At 40.2% G+C, this 23,045-nt stretch overlaps 1 protein-coding gene, 1 non-coding gene and 1 pseudogene across 2 annotated transcripts; 1 reads left to right on the top strand and 2 right to left on the bottom strand.

The window, feature by feature from the left end:
• Window positions 1–1,017: 1,017 nt before the first annotated feature.
• LOC132634104 (zinc finger BED domain-containing protein RICESLEEPER 2-like) lies at window positions 1,018–3,336 on the bottom strand. The gene is made up of 2 exons (XM_060350406.1): window positions 3,207–3,336; window positions 1,018–2,648 (listed from the first exon to the last, which is right to left on the bottom strand). Exon 2 carries the CDS (start codon window positions 2,299–2,301, stop codon window positions 1,069–1,071), a length of 1,233 nt encoding a protein of 410 aa, XP_060206389.1. The 5' UTR covers window positions 2,302–2,648; window positions 3,207–3,336; the 3' UTR covers window positions 1,018–1,068.
• Window positions 2,419–22,387, bottom strand: LOC132631265 (uncharacterized; annotated as a pseudogene).
• On the top strand, window positions 12,544–12,649 carry LOC132634432 (small nucleolar RNA R71). The gene has a single exon (XR_009580156.1). It is a non-coding gene; the product is annotated as a small nucleolar RNA R71 (small nucleolar RNA).
• Window positions 22,388–23,045: the final 658 nt, after the last annotated feature.

The raw sequence follows: 23,045 nt of genomic DNA, 5'->3' as shown, positions 1-23,045 counted from the left end.
AAATGATCAATTCAAAACTGCTACCATCTTACGTGATTACCAAGCAGTAAGCAAGATAGCTACTGGAAAATCACCAACCATTATAGGTCTTCAGTTTAATAACAAGTGTATTATATAAGATAATAGTAATTAATATCAAGCAAAAGAATGAGCAGAAACATAGTAACTAACTGGTCAACATTTAGCAAGCCAAACTTCTACAGTTTGATAATCCAAAAAACATACAAATCTTGCACTAGAATTCTGCCCAGTCACAAAAATAAAATCCTGACGAGTTAAAATTAAAAAACTAGTCAATTAAAGCTTAACAACTTCATTTCAACTTGCAGCTGTAACATATCCAGAAGGACCAGAACCATCGAGCACATTTGAATCAACATGAGGTATCGTTTCCTTAACAGCTTCATCTTCATCTATATTTTACATCACATACAAAATATTAATTAGTTAACCATTAACAAATAGATTAAGAAAAACAATAGTAATTTAACCAAAGAAAACATTACCAGCATTAGGCCAAGTAAATCCATGCAACCAATTTCTTGTAGTAACAAGAGTTTGGACATTCTCATGATGGATACAACTTCTGTACTTGGTAACAACACGACCACCAATACTAAACGCTGATTCTGATGCTACAGTAGTAATTGGAACACTGAGTACATCACGTGCCATCACTGAAAGGTCGGGATATTTCCTTTCATTTTCCTTCCAATACTTAATAACATCCATCCCATGAAACTTCTCATAATCCAGCTTCTGTTCCTCCAAATAAAGGTCCAATTCTTACTTTCCAGCATTGCAAAAAGATTCACTCTCGAACATTTTAAATTCCTATTAATTTATAATATGAAATGCAGATTATAAAAATAAAAAGAAGAGGAAGAAATAGGAAATATAATTGCTTGATTAAAAAGTATCACTTACACCAAAATGAATAAGAGAATTCATCAAGAATAAAGTAAAAATTACTTACATCAAATAATCTGGATTCCTTTTGTTTGGATCGACTTCTTTCTTGAGTTGGTTTACACAAAATAGTAGAAGTAGTTGCTCCAATTTGACTATTTACATAATATTCATAGAGCTTGTACATTTTTTTTTCATAGTTTCAACCTTCTCTTGTGCAGAAGCATCATCTACCTTAGAGTAGCAATACCTTAAAAGTTGCAACTTGAAGCGAGGATCAAGGATTGCTCCAAAGGCAAGCACTACACTATATTTACTCCAATATTTATCAAACTTCTTGGACATTCTTGAAGCCATTTCCTTAATAACTCCATCTGGATTCTGTGCCTTCTCCATCAGCATGCATTCAATTTTCCAAACTTGCATAAAGTACAAGTTGGAGGTCGGATAACTTGAACCAGAAATCAAGTTGGTTATTTCATGAAAAGGTTCCAAGAATTCACTTATTTTTTCTGCCCTTCTCCAATGATCAGATGTAGGACAATGAGAGTAATTTCTATCAACCAACTGTAGACTGGAAAAAGCTTTTTCATACTGTAGTGCACTCTCAAGCATCAAGTATGTTGAGTTCCATCTGGTAGCCACGTCTAAACGTAAACCCAAATTTGTATTAATTCCCACTTGCTTAACACATTGCTCAAACTTTCTCATTCTAGCATCTGATCCTTTGACGTACTTCACACTTTCTCTAACTCTAAACAAAGCATCATTAGCTGCTTTCAAACCCTCTTGAACAATTAAATTCAGAATATGGGCAGAACAACGCACATGAAAGTACTCACCATCACATAATAAACTCTGTTGCAAACTAAGATGCCCTTTTAAAATATTTTGCATGCTATCATTATTAGTCGCATTATCCAAAGTGATAGAGAACACCTTCTTATCAATGCCCCACTCTTTCAAACAATCATATATAGTTGCAGCCAATTCTACTCCTGTCTGAGGAGGAATCATACGACAAAAATTCAAAATCTTACTAACTAACTTCCAATTGTCATCAACATATGAAGCAGTTAAACAAAGATACCCCTCAGAAGTACCTGCTGTCCAGCAATCAGAAGTTAAGCAAACTCGATTCGGAATCTTAGCTAAGACTTGTCTTAACTTTTCCTTCTCTTTGAAATACACTTTTTGGACATCCACAACAGAAGTGTTCCTAGATGGCATTATTAATTCTGGACTTGCATAATTTGCCCAAGCTCTAATTCCATCATATTCAACAAAAGAATACGGCAAATCATGCTTAATGATAGCTTCAGCAAGCATTTCACGTGAAACCAATTGGTCTATTTTTCTAGACTGTATTTTACCTTGTTTATCCATAAACATTTGACCCAAACTGTGGTATTTCAGTTTTTTACATCTAATTAAATGACGTTTTAAATGTGATGTTCCATAGTTCTTACCTTTGGGTCCTGGAGTAGAACCAACCCGATATAGATCTTTTCAACCTCTACATATTGCCCTTTCCACTCCATCTTTACCTCTACCAGTCTTCTTGAAATAAATCCAAACATTCGATTTTAACTGCCTCGGTTTTTTCTGTTCAAGTTCTTCATCTTCAGGTTCATTCACCTCTAAACTAGCTTCAGGTGTACTATGTTCATCATCCTCCAATGATTTCACCTCTAAACTAGCTTTAGGTGTACTATGATCATCATCCTCCATGGATGTTCCTATAATAAGATAAAAAAGAAGATTGTTAAATAATATAAATTCATTATTCATTCTCAAACAGGGTTGTAGTAACAATAAACATCCAAGACATATTAACAGTAAGAAAACCCAATATTTGGCTTCAATTCTTTACTAAAAAAAATACAAAGCAGGACAAAATTGAACCCACAATGGAAGTTCTCGTTGATATTATCAAGATTTGGAGAGTATCTACAGTAGTTTGTGGAATTTTGATAATTTTGCTTTATAGAAAAAAGGTACTTTATAATTTTACATATGCTCCAACCAACATCTAATCAAACACAATGCAAGTTCTCGTTGATAATTTTGCTTTATAGAAAAAGGTACTTTATATTTACACATGCTCCAACCAACATCTAATCAAACAAGACTTTTAACTTAATAGCAGACATAGCTGCACAAAAGGGTCTCATTATGTAGAAGAAACTGAAAAGAAGATGTTGATAACGAAAACCCCAAATCGATTATAAAAAATCAAATCAATTTACAAAGTCAAAAATAACACTCTTTATGTATGGAGAAGAGAAATTACTTACCAGGTTTTGACTTATTGTGCTTCTTCTTCACTCGACTCAGTGGAACTGTGGAAGGCTAAAGAAACTAAGAAAGCTGCGCAGAAGAAAAGAAAGTGATGTTAAGAAAAGTAGAAAACCCTAGTGTCTTTTTTAGGCTTATGTTTATGTATTATGTTTTATGTATTAGTACCTATTTTTCTTCCTTTATGTTTTCTTGTTTAGTTATTTTAGAATTTTAAATTAATAATTAATTAATTAATTTTGGGCCTCACGGGCTGGCCTCGGCCCAGCCTCTGAGGCTGAAGGGTCAAGTGAGGCTGGGCTTTTGAGCCTCATTTCTAAATGGGCTGCAAAATGCCTAGCCCAACCCCACTTAATTAAAGGGCTGGGTTGGGCCGGCCTCACGGGCCAAGCCCAATTTGACAGCTCTAGTCGCAGCATCATGGGGTGGAGCAGTGGGTGGGGGAGAAATACGGTGAGCCGGCTCAATGGGCTGAGCTGAGCTAGAAGTAGCTCCTGCGGTGTCGGAACTTAACCGGGACTCCTGGCGGATTCTTTTCAAAGTACGCCGCTCCTCTTCCTCATTCTGTGGGCGCAACTCAGCATATGGATCAAGACTTTGGAGAATGGGCTCGAGATCTGGCGATGCTCTGCTTCGCTTCCCTTTGTCCACAGAGGGGATATCCTCCTCCAACTCCTCGTCGTGTTGTTCCTCAACCGTGTCTTCGTTGTCATCATCCCCTAGTAGGCTCTGAACCGGCTGGTATAGGCTCTGTACCAACTCCGTGTGTACTTTAGGAACCTGGTCTGTCGCCACAGCCACTTCCTGGGCCTTCAATTTCTGCACATCATCCTTGACAGACCGCAACTCACTCCGAATAGCGCCCAATTCCAATGTAGGGTGTGTCCTAGTCAGCTCAGTCATCCTGCCCTCAATACCATCTATTCGGGAGTGGATTTGTAGGTGGTCCGCATCCATTTGTTCTTTTATCGGTCGCAGCGCTGCATCAATAGCCCTTTTTGTGTATAATTTTAGCTCAGTCATGATCTGCTTGACCTGCCTATCTGTGCGATCCGCTTGCAGGACCACTACCCCAAAATTGTCCCGGTTTAACATCATTTTTCTCGCAAGCTCGGGTGGGACTCCTGGTGTTGCCTGCGGTGGTGCTGGGCTTGCTCCAGTGGAAGAGGTAGGACCACCCGAAGTAGGTGCGGCTGGAGGTGGCATAGGCTGTGTAGCATGATCAGCCGGTGGAGCCTCAGAATCTGTGGGCTGATCCGCAGCAGCTCCCTCTTCACCCATGATAGCCAAGGGTATAACATCTGACCCCGTAGGCCCCTCCGGCACCTCAGAAACCGATGTAGAGGGCAACGAACCCTGGCTCAACACCTCATCTTTCCCTTTTGTGATGTCATAAATATGGCTGGCAATCACACTGTGATCGATATGGGGTAGGGGTTCTGGTTCTGCACGCAAGCATAGTAGCGTAAGCAGGCATGGATGAATGAGGGAAGTGGCCGGCTGGGTGGCTCTCTCTTGGAGGTCTTCGGCTATCAGTCGTCCGAAGTTGATCTTATATCGCGACATTATGGAAGCCACAAGAACCGCCCTGTCTGGAGTCAAATAATTATCTGATTGGGTAGGACGGATGCGGAACAGAACAATTTGCCACCAAAACTTTGCCTCTGGCGTTAGGGTGTTTTTCCAAATCCGCGTGGTGGCTGTCAACTTTGGCACTATGGCCCATTCAGGATCTGTTGTCCGTGCAATAACAGAAGCTACCCATTTTCGGATGGGGATTGTATCCTTCTGTTCAATTTTGTAGGCAAACTCCCCTTCTTCCGCTGCTGTAGGCTCTATATAATCTTCCCCGAATAGTGTTTTATTTATAGCCGATGGAGAGACATCTATCTTCTTTGTCCGGAATACAACCTCATTCATTGCCGGTACTTGATTTGCTCGCTGCCCTTTCTTCACTACTTTGAATACAGCTGCCACATATGAAGCGTAGAATTCCCTAACAAAAACTGATATGTAGGACCCAACGGGGTTTTTCAAAAACTCCAACTTGTGGAATCGGATAGTATCACTAATGCCGGGATATCCTTCTATTCCATCGAAGATGACATTCCGTTCCTCGAAAATACTCCGCCTTGGGTCCATTCCCTCACCTTTTACCCGCTCACACCCCTTGTTATACAAATCTTCAGATCCCTCCACATTAAACCGGAGGATCTTCTCAGTCATAGCTTGCAGCCGAATGTCAAGTTTCCTTCTTTCCTGTTCGCGCTCTTTTTCGCGCTCCTCCGCAGTAGGCTGTCTAATGGGTGGTTGAGGTCGGTGTGTTGGTGTGATAGCCCGCTGGGGTTCACTTTGGCTCGACGAACTCGACGAGCTCGACTCTCTTAACTCCTCAGTCGAGGAGGAACTTTCTGATTGTGGGTCTGGTTGGCTGGGTGCAACTGGTGGGGGTGGCTTGCTAGGTGCGACCGACCTCTTTTTAGGCCTGGCGTCCTTGATCAGATCGTCGTCGCGCAGCCGTGAGGTTACCTTGCTTGCAGCACGACCTTTTCCTTTTTGCGCGACCTTAGGTGAAGTCTTCTTTGATTGTCGTGGTTTACCCATACCTGTGGAAGGAAAAGCTAGATATGATGTACGAGAAGTTGTTAAAAAAAAAAAATTAGACACCTTATGAATTTAAGCTAAGGACTTTAATTAGGCCAGGTACCGTAACACAGTCGACGGACCGTCAATGGTGTTACGGGTCGTATCTTCACCCGTAACTGAAATGGTTCAATTAAGCAAAGGGACCGTAACACAGTCGACGGTCCGTATCGTAGGATACGGTTCGTAACGTCTTACCGTAACATGATCAAAATTTCCAGAAAAGTTACTGGAAATTTGAGAGGTGTTACGGTATGATGTTACGGTCCGTCACTCGTGTTACGGTCCGTAACACCTCACCGTAACGTCTGTCAAAATTCCAGAAGGTTTTCATGGAATCCATCGATGTTACGGTCCGTAACATAGGATACGGTCCATAACATCCCACCGTAACATCAGCCAAATTTCCGGAAAGTTTTCATGGAAATTATCGGTGTTACGGTGCGATGTTACGGTCCGTAACGTACGTTACAGTCCGTAACACATAATGACGGGCAACGGATTAGCAAACAAATGACTTGGCCAAATTTTCTCGTCTTAAGCACGAGGCCAAGATTTTCGACTTAATGTCCCATGGGTATGTTGTAAAACAATATTATATCCCCTCACATGCCTCGGGTTACTCAGACTTCACCCGGTTTTATTAAAGTTTTTATTGGGGACTTTTATCGAACAGTTGGTGGGCAAACCGATTTAGTAATTTCACAAATGAAACCTTTAACCGGATTTGCCCTCTAATTCAGTGGGAAGCAATTGCTTGTACCCACGAATCTTTTAAACAGCACCAATACCAATCCCAACCCCAACTTATTGTCAAATCCCCCATAACTTATCAATTGAAATTCAAACTCAATCAACACAGCCCAAAACACGAATTTCAACGCATATTATACGAAATTACTCATGAGCATCATAGAACTCGCATTGATAGCTAAAAGAAAGAAAAAAAAACAAAGACATGTAATACCTGATCGTTGGCGATTGTAAGGATGAAACTCAAACTTACAACAGGGATTGTGATAAGAAGATAGCAAAGAGATTTTTAGAGAAATATGGGGGAGAATGGAAAGATGAAGAGAAGAGGATGTGAAGAATAGAAGAGAGGATTTATGAGGGAGAGGGAGTTGAAAAACGTTTTAAGAATCCTTTTAATTTGAAATGGGAACCGTCGGTAATGTATTTAAACATTTTCGACAATTACGTTACCTGTTACGGACCGTATCCTGAGATACGGACCGTATCTTGTGTTACGGTCCATCAAACGACCCTGTTTCACTTATTCATTAATGACCTGGCAGTCCAATCGACGGACCGTAACTCGTGTTACGGTCCGTATCACCTGGCGTAACATGTTGAAAATTTCCAGTGAAGCCCAGATTTTGTATCAAAGTTACGACTCAGTGTTACGGTCCGTAACACGTACGACGGACCGTAACTTGTACCGTAACACTCTTCCTCATCCTTCAGTGATTTTTTTATTTTTTCTTTTTGCCTGTTACGCTTCATGATACGGACCGTAACATGAGTTACGGGCCGTAACATGGAGCGTCTCGCCTTGGATCACTCAGCAGTTATTTGGTCCCTTCAGTTCTCAAAATCCCACCACATTAGCACATCAACAACACAAAAGAATACAAGGAAAATACAAAATTTAAACTACTTACAAAGCAGTAAATGTGGGTTGCCTCCCACACAGCGCTTGGTTTAACGTCACAGCTCGACGTGGTACCTCATTTTCGAGTTCAGGAGCCATATTTCAAACGATACCTATCCACGACCTTACCATCATCAATACACCAATGGTAATGCTTCACTCTTTGTGCATTCACCTTAAAAGTCCGAGTGCCATTCTCGGATTTCACCTCAATGACGCTTCCATTTGGGGACACACTCACAATTTCAAAAGGACCAGACCAACGGGACTTTAACTTGCCTGGAAAGAACTTCAGGCGTGAATTGTACAACAAGACCAAGTCTTTTGGCTGAAAATCCCTTTTTAGGATCTTCGTGTCATGATAGTATTTCATCTTTTCCTTGTACAGTGTTGCACTTTCATAGGCATTGTACCTAAATTCATCCATCTCGTTGATTTGAAACAACCGCAGCTTGGTTGCTTCATGCCAATCCATATTCAACTTTTTCAATGCCCAAAGGGCTTTATGCTCAAGCTCAATAGGCAAATGACATGCCTTCCCAAATACCAACTTATACGGTGAAGTCCCTATAGGCGTTTTGAATGCCGTGCGATATGCCCATAAAGCATCATCCAACTTTTTAGACCAGTCATTGCGATTCACATTGACCGTCTTTGCCAAGATGCTTTTTATTTCTCTGTTTGAGACCTCAACCTGACCACTCGTCTGAGGATGATATGGAGTGGCAACCCTGTGATGCACGCCATATTTTTCAAGAAGATCATCAAATGGTTTATTGCAGAAATGAGATCCACCATCGCTAATAATAGCTCTAGGAGTGCCAAATCTAGTAAAGATGTTCTTTTTGAGAAATGCATTGACTCTCCTACCATCATTGTTAGTCAAGGCCACCGCCTCCACCCATTTGGAGACATAATCCACTGCGACAAGAATGTATTTCAGGCCGTAGGAGCTCACGAAGGGCCCCATAAAATCAATTCCCCATACATCAAATAGCTCCACCTCAAGAACAAAGTTCATCGGAGTTTCATGCCTCCGACCTATTGTGCCCTGGCGTTGGCATTTATCACAAGAGCGTGCCAACATAACACGATAAATGGCTGGCCAGTAGTAGCCACACTCTAGCACCTTGGCTGCTGTTCGATTTCCACTGTGATGTCCACCAACTGGAGAATCATGGCACGCTTTCAAAATGTCCATCACCTCAGATTCCGCCACACATCTCCGGATCATATTGTCAGCACACGTTCTGAATAAGTAAGGCTCATCCCAACAATACTGTCGGCAGTCTCTCAAGAACTTCTTCTTTTGATATGTCTTCAACTCTTCAGCAACGATGCCAGTTACCAAATAATTGGCAATATCGGCATACCATGGTGCCACATCATTGGAAATGACCAAAACTCTTTCATCCGGGAAAGTGTCATCAATATCTAGCACATCACTCGTTCTCCCTGGTGCTTCAAGTCTGGAAAGATGGTCAGCTACTTGATTTTCTGACCCTTTCCGGTCTTTGACTTCAAAGTCAAATTCCTGTAGCAACAAAACCCATCTTATCAACCGAGGCTTAGCATCCTTTTTCGCCATCAAATAGCGCAATGCAGCATGGTCAGTGTGAACCACCACCTTGGCACCCAAAAAATAAGCCCGGAACTTTTCAAAAGCATAAACAATGGCAAGTAATTCTTGCTCCGTTACTGTATAGTTCAGCTGAGCTCCATTCAATGTTTTGCTGGCATAATAAATTGGGTGCAGGATTTTGTTTAGCCGCTAACCAAGCACAGCTCCAATTGCAAGACCACTGGCGTCACACATTAATTCAAAGGGAAGTGACCAATCTGGGGACACCACAATCGGTGCGGAGGTTAATTTCAGCTTCAACTCGTCAAACGCCTTGATGCACTTCTCATCAAAATTGAATTTGGAATCTTTTTCCAAGAGTTTGCACATTGGATTTGCAATTTTTGAGAAGTCTTTGATTAACCTTCTATAGAATCCGGCGTGTCCCAAGAAACTCCGAACTCCTTTGACAGAAACGGGCGGCGGGAGTTGTGAAATCACATCTATTTTGGCTTGATCAACCTCAATCCCTTTTTCTGATATCTTATGGCCAAGGACAATGCCCTCTTTGACCATAAAATGACACTTTTCCCAGTTGAGCACAAGGTTGGTCTCCTCACACCGTTGCAACACCCAATCAAGATGAACCAAACATTCATCGAATGAATCTCCCACCACAGAGAAATCATCCATGAAGACTTCAAGAAAGTTTTCAACCATATCAGAGAATATGGACATCATGCATCGTTGGAATGTAGCTGGGGCATTGCAAAGACCAAATGGCATTCGGCTGAAAGCGAATGTCCCATAGGGACACGTGAAAGTAGTCTTTTCTTGGTCTTCCAATGCGATATTTATCTGGTTGTACCCTGAGTACCCATCCAAGAAACAGTAATAAGATCTTCCAGCTAGCCGATCAAGCATTTGATCAATAAAAGGCATAGGGAAGTGATCCTTGCAGGAGACGGTATTCAATTTTCGGTAGTCCATACACACTCTCCAACCAGTGACAGTCCTTGTTGGAATCAACTCATTTCTAGAGTTCGAGACAACAGTGATGCCTCCTTTCTTTGGCACACACTAGACTGGGCTTACCCATTGACTGTTGGCAATAGGGTAAACCACCCCAGCATCTAGCCACTTAATAATTTCCTTCTTCACCACCTCTTGCATCGGTGCGTTTAATCTTCGCTGATGTTCAACACTTGGAGAACTTTCCTCCTCCAACTGTATTCGGTGCTCACAAATTCCGGAAGGAATCCCCCGGATGTCTGCAATAGTCCATCCCAAAGCTCTTAAATGTTTTCTCAATACTTCGATGAGTCTTTGGATTTGGCCCTCATTCAGAAGTGATGACACAATAACTGGGAGGGTGGCATTCGCTTCAAGAAACACATATTTAAGATGAGCTAGAAGTTGCTTGAGATCCAACTTCGGTGGCTCAATAATTGATGGTTTTGCTGGAGGAGTTGTTCATTTCTCTAGATCAAGAGATAGTTTCTTGGGCTTATAAGAGTAAGACCCCAGACCGATGAGTGCATTTATTGTCTCAGTATATCCCTCCATTTGTTCAGCATCAAAATTTACCAAGATGGCGGATAGTGCTTCACTCAAACATTCTTCCTCCATTTTGAATTCCACTGCATCATCCACCTCATCAACAGAATTGATGACTGAAATACTTTGATAAGGACTAGGTAATTTCATACCTCTGCTTGCGTGGAAAGTCACCTCCTCATCGTTCACCCGGAACTTTATGTCGTGCTTCTCGGAATCCATAAGAGCTCTCCCTGTGGCAAGGAAAGGTCTTCCCAGAATAATAGGAATTTCTTGATCAATAGCACAATCAAGAATCACGAAATCTGCCGGCAGTAGGAATTTCCCGATTTGAACCAGCACATCATCAACTACCCCCACTGGCCTTTTTATCGATCTGTCAGCCATCTGCAATCTCATGGTAGTTGGCCTCGGCATCGCTAACCCTGATCTCATATAAATTTCCAGGGGCATAAGATTTATGCTAGCCCCGTTATCATATAAAGCCCTAGCAAAATTTTGCTGCCCTATGGTGCATGGAATTGTGAATGCTCCAGGATCTTCCCTCTTTTGCACTGTGGTCTTGGAAAGAATGGCACTAACACGGTGAGTGATGCCCACAGTGTCATGTTTCAATGGTTTTTTCTTCTTTGTTAAAAGGTCCTTCAAATGCTTAGCAAAGCCAGGCATTTCTTGGACAGCATCCATGAACGGAAAATTCATCGTTAACTGCTTGAGTTGATCATAAAATCGCAAGCACTTCTCATCTTCTGTTTTTCTCACCAGCCTTTGAGGAAAAGGTGGTGAAGATTTGAACAATTGGCTCAAAGGGCGAAGAGCACCGGAAAGTTTTGCCTTCCCCTTTTCCTGGTTTTCCACCGGTTCCTTTAGTTTATTAAGATTCAGCTCTTCTTCAACTACAATGGGGACTTCCTCCCCTGCTTCTTCCTCGACAATATCATCCAATACATTAGGTTGCGCTTCTTTTCAACAATTGGTTCCTGATCAATTGGCTTTTTATTGTCACCCTGAAGTATTTTTCCACTTCTGGTGCTAATGGCAAGTACATTCTCCACAGAGTTCACTCCACTACCTTTTGGATTAGGAACTGTATCACTCGGTAATTGTCCCCGTTGAGGAGTATGCACTTCTCGGGAAAGTTCTCTGAATTGCGCTTCAAGCTTCTGAATGGAAGCTGAATGCGATAGTTGGACCTGGGACATTCCCTTGATTGTGCTCTCTGTTCTGTCTTGATTCATCAGCATTTTTTGCAGAATCATTAGACGTGTTGCCAGCAGAGTTAGTAGCTGAATTATCTCTCCATGGCTGGGAATTGGATGCTTGCCCCCTAGGTGGAATGTAGGGGTTAGAGCTCTTGTTGCCATAATTATAGTTATTGTAATTCCCTTGATTGGGATTACCCTGATCAGTTCTTCCATAATTATTTCCTTGGTAATTTTGTTGAGGCCTTTGCCATGGGTGATTACCGGGACCTTGGTAGTTTTGCCGTTGATAACCCACTTGCGAGTTATTGACATAATTCGCATCCTCATATTGTGGCTGCCCCTCAAGATAAGTTTCGTCAGAAACTTGATACATTCCGGGAGCATGAGGTGGCATCTCATCGACAGCATTTACACATTTGGCCTCTTTCTCCATAAGCCTTTTGGATAATAAATCCACGGTGGTTTGCAATTGAGCGAACGCATGATCTCGCTCATGATTTTCTTTGGCCACCGCTGCCACAGAGGGACTACCATATGATAGGATTTCGCTATCACTCGAATGTCAGGCTTGATTATGGGTAGTAAGCTTGTCGAGCAACCGGGTGATGTTGACAAAGGATTTGTCCATGAAGCATCCCCCATCTGCAGTGTTGACAGCTATTTGATTCATTGTATCTAGCCCCTTGTAGAACTTCTCTGTGAGAATTGCATCTAGAAATCCATGAGTCGGAGATTGAGCTAGATAATATTTGAACCTCTCCCATGCAGCATATAGTTGTTCCCCTGGAAGTTGTTTAAACCCAAAAATCTTATCCTGAAGCTCAGCCTTTTTGCTGGGTGGGAACCATTTTTTTAGAAAGATATTGGCCAACTCATTCCAGGTATGAATAGTATTGCTCGGGAGCTTTTCATACCATTCCCTAGCTTGGCCAGCTAAGGAATATTTGAAAACCCGCAGTCGCAGTGCATCAGCAGGAACAGCACCTTGAGATTGTTGGGAACATACATGCACGAAATTCTTTAGGTGTCGAAGTGGGCAGTCCTCCGAAGAATTTCGGAAATAGCCTTCAAGTTTCAATAGCGGATAGATAGAACTATCAATTTTGAAATTAGCATTTCCTGTTCTCGGGGGAACTACAGCAGAAGCATAATCAGCTTCATCGATGAATTCTGCAAATACATTCTCATCCTCCTCTTCTTCTGGTGCAGGATGGTTCACTTGGATCCCCCCTTGGTTCCCTTGATTGCGATGGGGTCTTCCTGCCATGTTCACCTAGTTCACTAAAACAACAAACGAGGTGTGATGGAATAGAAAAAGTTTTAAAGAATAGTACACAACAATTAGTAATTTCTGAACCGTATTCCCCGGCAGCGGCGCCAAAATTTGATACGCTCAAATTACACCTATTAATGGCGTAAAGAGGACGTTGTCAAATATAGTAACCCAACAAGGTTGGGGTCGAATCTCACAGGGAATATGGAGAGAAAAGAGTACTAATCGTATGCGATACCGGTCTTTAAATGCTTTAATCCTATTCCGGATAGTTTGAATTGATTGTTGAATAATGTAATTTAATACTTTGACTTAAAATGTAATTAATGTGAGAGAGAGAGACTAAGGTTGTGTTCCCCAATTTGATTAGATATTATGCTTCAGGTTTCAAAGTGATATACTTCTAATGGTTGTTCTATGAATATGCACTTGGTCTCTTAAAAACTTCTTAATGTTTCCCAACAGTTAAGCAGTATTTCCTCTTTATGATTCTTCCGAATATAAAAGAGTTACAATCGAAGAGCGACCAATGATGCCAATTTAGACATATTCTTATTCCTAAGTTAGTCTATTAAACGAGGGTTAACACCTCGAGTCATTATTATTCAATCTTACCAATATTGACTCTCTTTCCCAAGAAAAGTCAATATAATGGCTTCGGCTAATGCTTGCAATCATTACCCAACGTTACAACTCAAAGATAGAATAAATAACAACAACCATTATGCATATATCAATAATAGAAACCCATTCATATAATCCCAATCATGGGATTCACAACCTTAGAATTGAAATTAGCTACTCATAATGTTTCTTGACAGAAAAAGCTTAAAGATTAACATAATACACTTACAATACTAATACAAGATGGAATGAGAGTGAAGTTGTTGCCTTAAATGCTCCAACCACTTCAAGATTAAAAACCTAGGGTTTATGCCTCTAAAATAAAATCTGAATAATGAATTAAAACCCTACATTATGTATTTATAAAGCCAAAAATCGCGCCAAGTTTCTGGACAAAAATGCCCTTACGCCGCATTGTTACGGACCGTAACTCAGGTTACGGTCCGTCCTTCATTTCGTCATTTGACCACTTTGACGTTACGGCCACCATGCGACGGACCGTACCCTGTGTTACGGTCCGTCCTTCTGAAGCGTAAGTGGTGACAATTACTTGGCAACTCTCTGGAATTTTGGATGATGTTACGGTGAAGGGTTACGGACCGTAACATGAGTTACGGACCGTAACACTAAACCGTAACACTGAAGGTTTTATTGAAACTCTCTGGAAATTTAGCTCATGTTACGGTGACATGTTACGGACCGTAACACTCCACCGTAACACTGATGGATTCAATGAAAACTTTCTGGAAATTCAGGCCCTGTTACGGTTCAAAGGTACGGACCGTAACATGAGTTACGGACCCTGTTACGATCCGTAACATGAGTTACGGTCCGTAACATGAGTTACGGAGCGTCGCTTAGCTCCAATTTGTCCGTTTTTTCAGCATTACTTCTCATTTCCGATCCTTAGTTAATCAACCCTATAAAACACAAAAATAACATAAGAAACAATGTAAAAACACTTAAAATCAAGCAACATGTCTAGTTACAAAGGCATAAAATGTGCTAAAATTCACGGCACATTAATAGTTAATTTCAGTGATTAACTCAAATAAATATTTTAACACATGCAATAATTAAATATGTGTTATATATGCGAACATAAATAAAAAATAAAATATAAGTTAAATAAACGTCACACATTAACTGAGTAGTAAATGTTAAATTACATACTAATTATTAAACGGCACAAGACATGTTATATATTCTTGGAAGATTACATAAGGAAACAACAATCGTACAACTTAAGAAAAAACATAAAAACCAACAAGCAACAACAACTACTGATTTCTGTCGGGGCAGCGATTCTTGTTATGACCTGTTTGCTTGCACGTATTATACTTTCTAGCCATGCGAGCAGGAGCTATATCCATTTCATTCCTCCTTCTAGTTGTAGTCCGCGCTCCTGAAGTTCGCTCGTATTCAGTGTTTGCAATTAAACTGAAGGGAGAAGGTGGCCAATATGCCTCATCACCCAACGGTGAAAATTTTCCACTGTACATTTGCTTGTATAACCTGCAACTGTAGTACTTGCTAACATAGGTCTTTGGTTGAATTCCGCGGATATCACAAAATTTAATTGTATGTGAACATGGCATATGGTAGTTTCTCCACTTCCCACGCGAACACTTTTTCCCTTAGGCAGAGACTTTATGGATATTCCCGCCCTTACCTTCGTGTGCAAATGTCAGAATCTCAAAGACCCCTTCAGTTGCATTGTATTGCTACATGTCAGTATGCTTTAGGGACCTCTCCCAGTATTCATCAAACTTCTTTTCAACAGCGCGCGGCCAAAACTTTTTATCCGCAATCAACAAATCAGCAAGGGTGCTTCTCTCAACAAACCGATCAACAAGATTTTTAAATGTATAACAGACCATGGAAGTAACGGGCAATCCACGAGCTTTCTTCAATAAACCGTTGTAAGACTCGGAGACATTTGTTGTCATGGCCCCCCACCTATGACTGTTGTCCTTATGCAATGTCCATTTCTCCTCCGGAAGAGCTTTTAACCTCAGATGCGCTGGAGGTGACATTGTTTTGATTTGTTCCATCCTCATTTTATACTTCTTCTTCTGGTGCTCTGTAGCTGCCAACCACATTAGCTTCTCAAGGTCACTGCTGAGGAACTTTGTATTGAAGTTGCTTTTCAAATGCCGAACGCAAAACCTATGGTGTGTGGATGGTGGTTATAACCAATCATGTCTTTGGACACATTGCAAGATGCCCTGATGACGGTCAGAAATAAGTCCAATTCCTTGTCTCTCACGAACAATATGTCTCCACAACAACACAAGGAACCACGTCCAAGACTCAAAGCTCTTACGTGCAACAATAGCATATGCAAGTGGAAAAATGTTATTGTTCGCATCAATTCCAATAGAAATTAGCAGTTTCATCTCATACTTACCGTACTGATGAGTACCGTCTATTGAGATGACAGGCCTGCAACTTTTGAATCCATCGATGCTTGGTTTATAAGCCCAGAAAAGAAACTTGAAGATGTGTTCACCTTGCATTGTAGTTGATTGGTTGTCCCACTCAACAACGGTCCCCATATTGAAATATTTTAAGGCAGCTATGTCGGGGCAATGTCTTGAAAGAGGTTTTAAAATCACCAAATACCATTTCAATAGCTTTCTTACGCCCCTTTTGTGCTTTTCTATAACTAGGAGTAAACGTATGCAATCCTTTTATTTTTTGCTGAACTGACTTAATACTGATGTATGGATCGACCATAATATATGGTATCAACGTAGTAGCAATTAGGTGACTGTTCAAATTGGAATGATCCTTTCTGTAATCATCCGTGAGACAACTATGGTGGAGAACCGCTTTGCCTGCCTTCCACATACCACTTGATATTTCTCTAAAACGGATCATCCACTCACATCCCAACATATGACGCTTGCAAATAACCCTCCAAAATTTATCTTTGGACTGATCACAAATGAACTCTTTCTTTTCTTTGAGACAATATTGTCTCATTGCGCCTTTCATTTCCTGCTTGTTCTGAAATAACATACCTAATTGTATAATACAAGGAAAATTATCAACCCCCTAAAAATGGGCCAACAAATAAAAAGAATATTCATTGTCACCATACTAACCTGATCTGATAAATTCAGGATTTTTACAATCCCAAAGTGCAGATCGAACTGGACCGTCATCTCTCATGAAGGCAAAATCATCCAGGCCTTCTTCTGTGTTATCCAAATATGGAATCACATTAGAATGGTAGCTAACGGTACCATCACTTCGAGTAGTAATGTCTTCATAAGAATGACCATCATCATCAGATGAGTGATCATCGTCTGTTTCTGTGTGATCTAATGGGATATCACTATCTGACTCATCGGAGTGATCATTAGCTACATCATTATTGCTCACAATTTGTGTGAGCTGAGTTAATACGGGGTTTCTTCAAAATTGTTACACCTACAAACATAGAAAAATTCAAGGGGTTCAAATCTCAGAAACAATTAGTTAGAAGTCTCCTAGTTTAAGCGAAAAAAACATCGTTATATTTACCTTTCTGTAAATTACTCAACTTGAGTAGGGCGACATCGAACTATACTCCCGCCACCTAATTCACTTGTATCTGGAGCGTTACCCAGTCCAGGAATATCACAACTCTGCATAGTCCAACCAAAGTTATGTCACTGGCTATCAACTCCTACCATTGTTTCTTGTTGAAGTGTACCTCTTTGAAGCCCAATATTCATAGCGGGAAGATACGTAGTACCCCGAATATCAAACTCATCGTCAGTGGGTGCTTCAACATTAGTAGAGCATTCAACAGTTGCATACATGTCAAGTGTCACTATACTGATATGATTGCTAAATATATTAGGACTTCGAAGAAATAACGATAAGGAGTCATCGTCCGAAATAAGAGTTTCCTCGTAAATGGGAAATCCCCTAGCCGTAATTGATGTTGGATATCGTCCAGTGATAACCACTGAAAGGTTAGGATCAGTTATGGCCATTTTTCTTATGAAATCACGTTGTAGACGATAGTATTTGAGGGAAATTGGAAACCTTTGTACGGCTCCCGGACGACGGTTATATCTCACTGAACCTTCTTCGTACACAACTTCACCACCCCAATATAAATTAACTCTTACATAATTTTTCGCCATATTATTTTCAACAGAATACAAATGTAAAAATTAATGGAGAACGCAAGAGAGAAGTGGAGAATTCTTGAAAAATGAAGTCTACAAGAGAGAAGTGGAGAATTCAGAGAGATATGCAGAATACAAATCTTAACTGGTATATAAAACAAATGATTCACGGACCTTTGAATGTCATAATGCTGATGTTGAAAAAATATATTTACTGTTTGATTTTACGAATGCATGCTTGATTTGACGATTGCATGGCAGATTTGACGACTGCATGCATTCTGTGCTTTAACAACAAAAATTTTACAAATTATTTTACTATTTTGCTTTTACAGTTGCATGCGTGATTTGACGACTGCAAGGATTCTCTGGCGTAAAAAAAAATTCAAGAATCAATTATTGGTACGTTGGCCGGCCAACGTTTACCAATCAACAAAATGAATTGTTGCAAAACGTAGGCAGGCCAACGTTTTGCAACAAAATGAATTGTTGCAAAACGTTTGCCTGCCAACGTTTTACAACAAAATGTTTTGTTGCAAAACGTTGGCGGTTTTGCAGTAATTGATGCATGAAACTTTTTTTATGCATGTTTTAACTGAAAATCCATCACTACTAAAAAAAATAGTGAAATTCGACCACACGCGGTCGAAAAATGCCAATTTTCGACCAAAATTTCGATCGCAAGGCATGGTCGCTAACAGCTAGGGTGAAATTTTTTTAGACCACACGCGGTCGAAATAAGTTTTCTACCTAAATTAAAAAAAAAATCGACCACATGAGGTCGAAAAAGTTATTTTTATTTAAATATTAATAAAAATATTCGACCGCACGCGGTCGAAAATATTCTTTTACGCAAATATTATTTAAAATTTTCGACCTCCTGTGGTCAAAATACGATAGAAAATAAAAAAAAAATCATAATTTCGACCGCATGAGGTCGAAATTTAGCAATATTGTTGCAAGATTTCGACCGCATGAGGTCGAAATTTAGCAATATTGTTGCTAGATTTCGACCTCATGAGGTCGAAATTCAAAATTGTGCCCAGATTTTCGACCTCGTGCGGTCGAAATTATGATTTTTGAGTACAATTTCGACCTCATGAGGTCGAAAATTATCAATATCTGGGTGACTATTCGACCTCATGAGGTCAAAAATCTAGAATTTGTTTTCCAGAATTCAGCTGCTTTTACAGCAACCCACCTGCCAATCACAGTCATCAACCAAATCAACAATGCAATTCATCAACACGTCCAATTCATCAAAGTACTTCTACAATCATAAACTTCACATTCTAAAATCAAATTCAACCTCAAGTTTCAATTTAAAGTACTTCTAACTATCCTTAAAACTACATTCAAACACTTAAACATCGTAAAGTTAAACAACCATAAACTACTTTCTACATTCAAACACTTAAACATCGTAAAGTTAAACATCCATAAACTACTTCCTACAATCAAATTCACATTCAAAAGTACATCTAATTCGAATTAAAACTATCATTAAAAAGAATATACATATCCAAGAAAACATAGCAATATTACAATCCAAAAGTATACGAATCAAAAAAGTCAACGTTGGGTGTTAGAGACATGATCTGATTCCTCCCCACTATCCTCATCAACAAGAGCATGAACTACGTTGTCTTGTGACCTACGTCGTCTACTGGGTTGTGACCTACGAGCATCCCCGGGACACGGGGGAATATGGGAGGGCCCCGAGTTGAGTAAGCTGTCAATTTGGGCCTGCATATGCAACATCCTTGCCTCCGTGGAACTAAGTGTACTTGTTAGTTGACTAACTTTTAGCTTCATTTCTTGGTACTCCTTAGGATCCACTGCCCCTTCAGAAGTAGTACCTACGCCTTGAAGGAACGACGGAAATTGACGACATGCTCGATTAGGCATCCCATAAACTGTCCCATACCTTGTCGGGGGAGCTATCTTCACCATCCACTGCTGAGCAATTATCTCGTTGGTCATCGACGTCCCGACTGGCTGACTGGCACAATATTCCAACTTGTGTTGTTGAAACTCGGTCTGAAATTGAAGGATGCAATGTTAGTAGGCAAATTTAGTTCAAACAAACGTAGTTATTATTATTAGTTAGTGACTTACATAGGTTTGTTGAGCCCTAGGCTCAATCCATTGGTCCGTACCATCGGCGTTCTTCGCTTTCCTCGTGTGAGTAATCTTGAAGACTTTATCTTCAGGTACTTCCTGACCCCTCTCGAGCGTCTACAAATAAATCAAGATTAACAACTAATTTCATATCCAAACAAGCCACAAGTAAAAATGAAATATGGGAGATATTACTATGTTTGCTTTGAACATCTTGTATTAAACACGTCTTGTATGTTTGTTAAGTGTAATGAAATTTCATCTTAGCAAATGCCTCAACAGCACCAGAAAACTTATCTTTAATGTCCTACCCCACTGTACAAAATATCAGACAAATGTAAGAGTTAACTTCAGCCTACTGTCTGTTATCATGATTCATGAAATTCAACTTCAGCCTACTGTCTGTTATCATCTTGCTCTTCCAGTTATTTATGCTCTCTTCTTTTTTCATGGTATGGAATAGAAAATCTAGGGGAAAAGAGTAAAGAGATAGCAAGGCAACACATTGGCACATAACAAGTTTACCAGAAGATAAGAACTTCTGTTAACACGGAAAGAAGCAATTAACCTGAATATTGCCTTGGTAGAGTCCCAAGTATGAAGTGTTCTGATGTAAAAAGCTTTTTAATTTTCCTCCAGTAACACTAGCATGTATTTTGCAAGTGAAAAAAGCCATCAGTGAAGTTTTGTTCTTTGTTCCCCCGGCTACCTTATCTATGTTTCTATGATGGCCCAAGAACACGCTCACTAAATTGCGGCTTCATCAAATCAATTTATCTCAGTTTTCTCATATCAGTTCTCTATTTATTATTAAGGATATTAAGGTTACAAACAGTTAGGAAGAACACTCAGTTCTTTAGACCGACATATATGGACCAAATGATGACAAGTCAACTTGTTCTCATTGTCATGATAATCAGTCACTAGAATAATTTTTCCTAGTATGGTAATCAGTCACCCAAAAAAAACAGCACTGTTTGAAAAACAGCAGAAAAAAACAGCAGCAAAAAAGAGCAGAAAAACAGCAGCAAAAAAGAGCTGAAAAACAGCAGAAAAACAGCCACGTTGCAAATTGGTCGTACACTTTTTCTTGGCCATGTATCTCCACAAAAAGACTGTGCAACAAAGTGGTATTTAGGTTAATTGCTTTTACATTTTAAATGAATAGTTTATGCAATTTCTTTTCAACTTACTAATAATAAGGTTGAACTTCTGGGCAATTTAACAAGATATGTGTGGATGCCGATTTATCCTCCATTTGATTCAATTGTCTGACACGTCTTTTTGACCCATCACCTGGTCGATTAAAGATCGATATCGGCTCCGGCAAAGAATTATTCACACCCCCATCATAGTGTCGATTAGGCCTATTTCTCAAACAAGCCACATCGTTCCCAAAGTAGTAAGAACAGAAATGGGATGTTTCCTTGGCAAGGTAAACTTCGCACATTGAGCCTTCCACTTTCGATTTCTGTTTGATAGCCCTTTTTAACTTACCAATACACCTGCATTTCTATTGTGTCATGTATGAATTTAAAAAAAAAATGATTACATAGGAATAAAAAGTTAGTCAATACCTCTCGAAAGGATACATCCACCTATATTGTACTGGGCCTCCGAGTCGGGCTTCGTATACAAGGTGAATGGCAACATGTCCATCACATCAAAGAACTGTGGAGGAAGAATCCTCTCCAACTTGTTTGTGATAATAGGAATATTATAATCCATCCGACAAAGGTTATCTTCCCTCAACGTACTGGAACACAAGTCTTTGAAGAACAAACTAATTTCTGTCATAGATTTCCAGATTCGTTCAGGCAAGCCACTAAATGCAATTGGGAGTAATGTTTCCATGAAAACGTGACAGTCATGACTTTTCATCCCTTGTATCCTCCCTTGGTCCAAATCAACACGTGTTCTAAAATTTGATGCATGCCCATCTGGCATCTTCAAGTCCCGGACCTACTCACAAATCTTACGCTTCTGCTCGGTTGTGAAAGAATAGCTAGCCTTAGCCTTGAAGAACCTGTTTTGTTTCGGCTGCAACTCTAACTCTTTTCGTCAACAATACTCAGGCAAGTCCATTCTAGCCTTAACATTATCTTTGGTCTTGTCTTTTACATCCATCACTGTGTTAAATAAATTATCAAAGTAATTTTTTTCAATGTGCATGAAATCAAGATTATGTCGAAGAAGATTATCCTTCCAATATGGCAACTCCCAAAATATGCTCTGTTTTGTCCAGTTATGGTAAACCTCATACCCTTCAAACCTGTACGGTTCTTCTTCAGTAACCTTTGGGAGGTTTTGAACTCTCTCCCAGATATCCTCACCAGACAATATTGGAGGTGGACAATCTTGTTCAATTGTATTCTTCTTGAATGCATTTTTCATTCTCCTAAAGGGGTGATCCATCGGCAAGAACCGACGGTGACAATTAAACTATGAATTTTTTTTGCCGTTTTTTAAAGTGAAAGACTTAGTATTCTCCATGCAGTAAGGACATGCTAACTTTCCGGCTGTCATCCACCCGGACAACATTTCGTATATAGGAAAATCATTAATAGTCCACATTAAAGCGGCCCTCAAATTAAAATTCTGCTTGCGCGAAATGTTATATGTCTCAACCCCTACAGCCCACAATTGTTTCAGTTCATCAACCAGTGGTTGCAAGTACACATCAATCAAAACTTTTGGATTACGAGGGCCACGAATAGTGCAGTTAAGGAATATATATGGACTAGTCATACACATCTCAGGAGGAAGATTATACGGGGTTATGAACACGGGCCAGCAAGAATACGGAGCAGCAAAAATAGAATGCGGAGTGAATCCATCTGAACATAAACCCAACCTGACGTTATGTGGTTCAACTGCAAAGTCCGGATAGGTTCTATCAAAATGCTGCCAAGCCTCACCATCAGATGGATGACACATAACACCCGGTGGCCTTCTATTTTCACTGTGCCATCTCATATGAGGGGCGGAACTATTAGATGCATACAACCTCTTTAACTTTGGTATAAGTGGTAAATAATGCATCGCCTTAACAGCAACTCTCTTCCCACTGCGA

Source organism: Lycium barbarum, chromosome 3 (assembly GCF_019175385.1).
Source record: "Lycium barbarum isolate Lr01 chromosome 3, ASM1917538v2, whole genome shotgun sequence".
Lineage (NCBI taxonomy): Eukaryota > Viridiplantae > Streptophyta > Magnoliopsida > Solanales > Solanaceae > Lycium > Lycium barbarum.
Note: the sequence above shows the minus strand (reverse complement) of the source record. Positions and strands in the feature narration are given on the sequence as shown.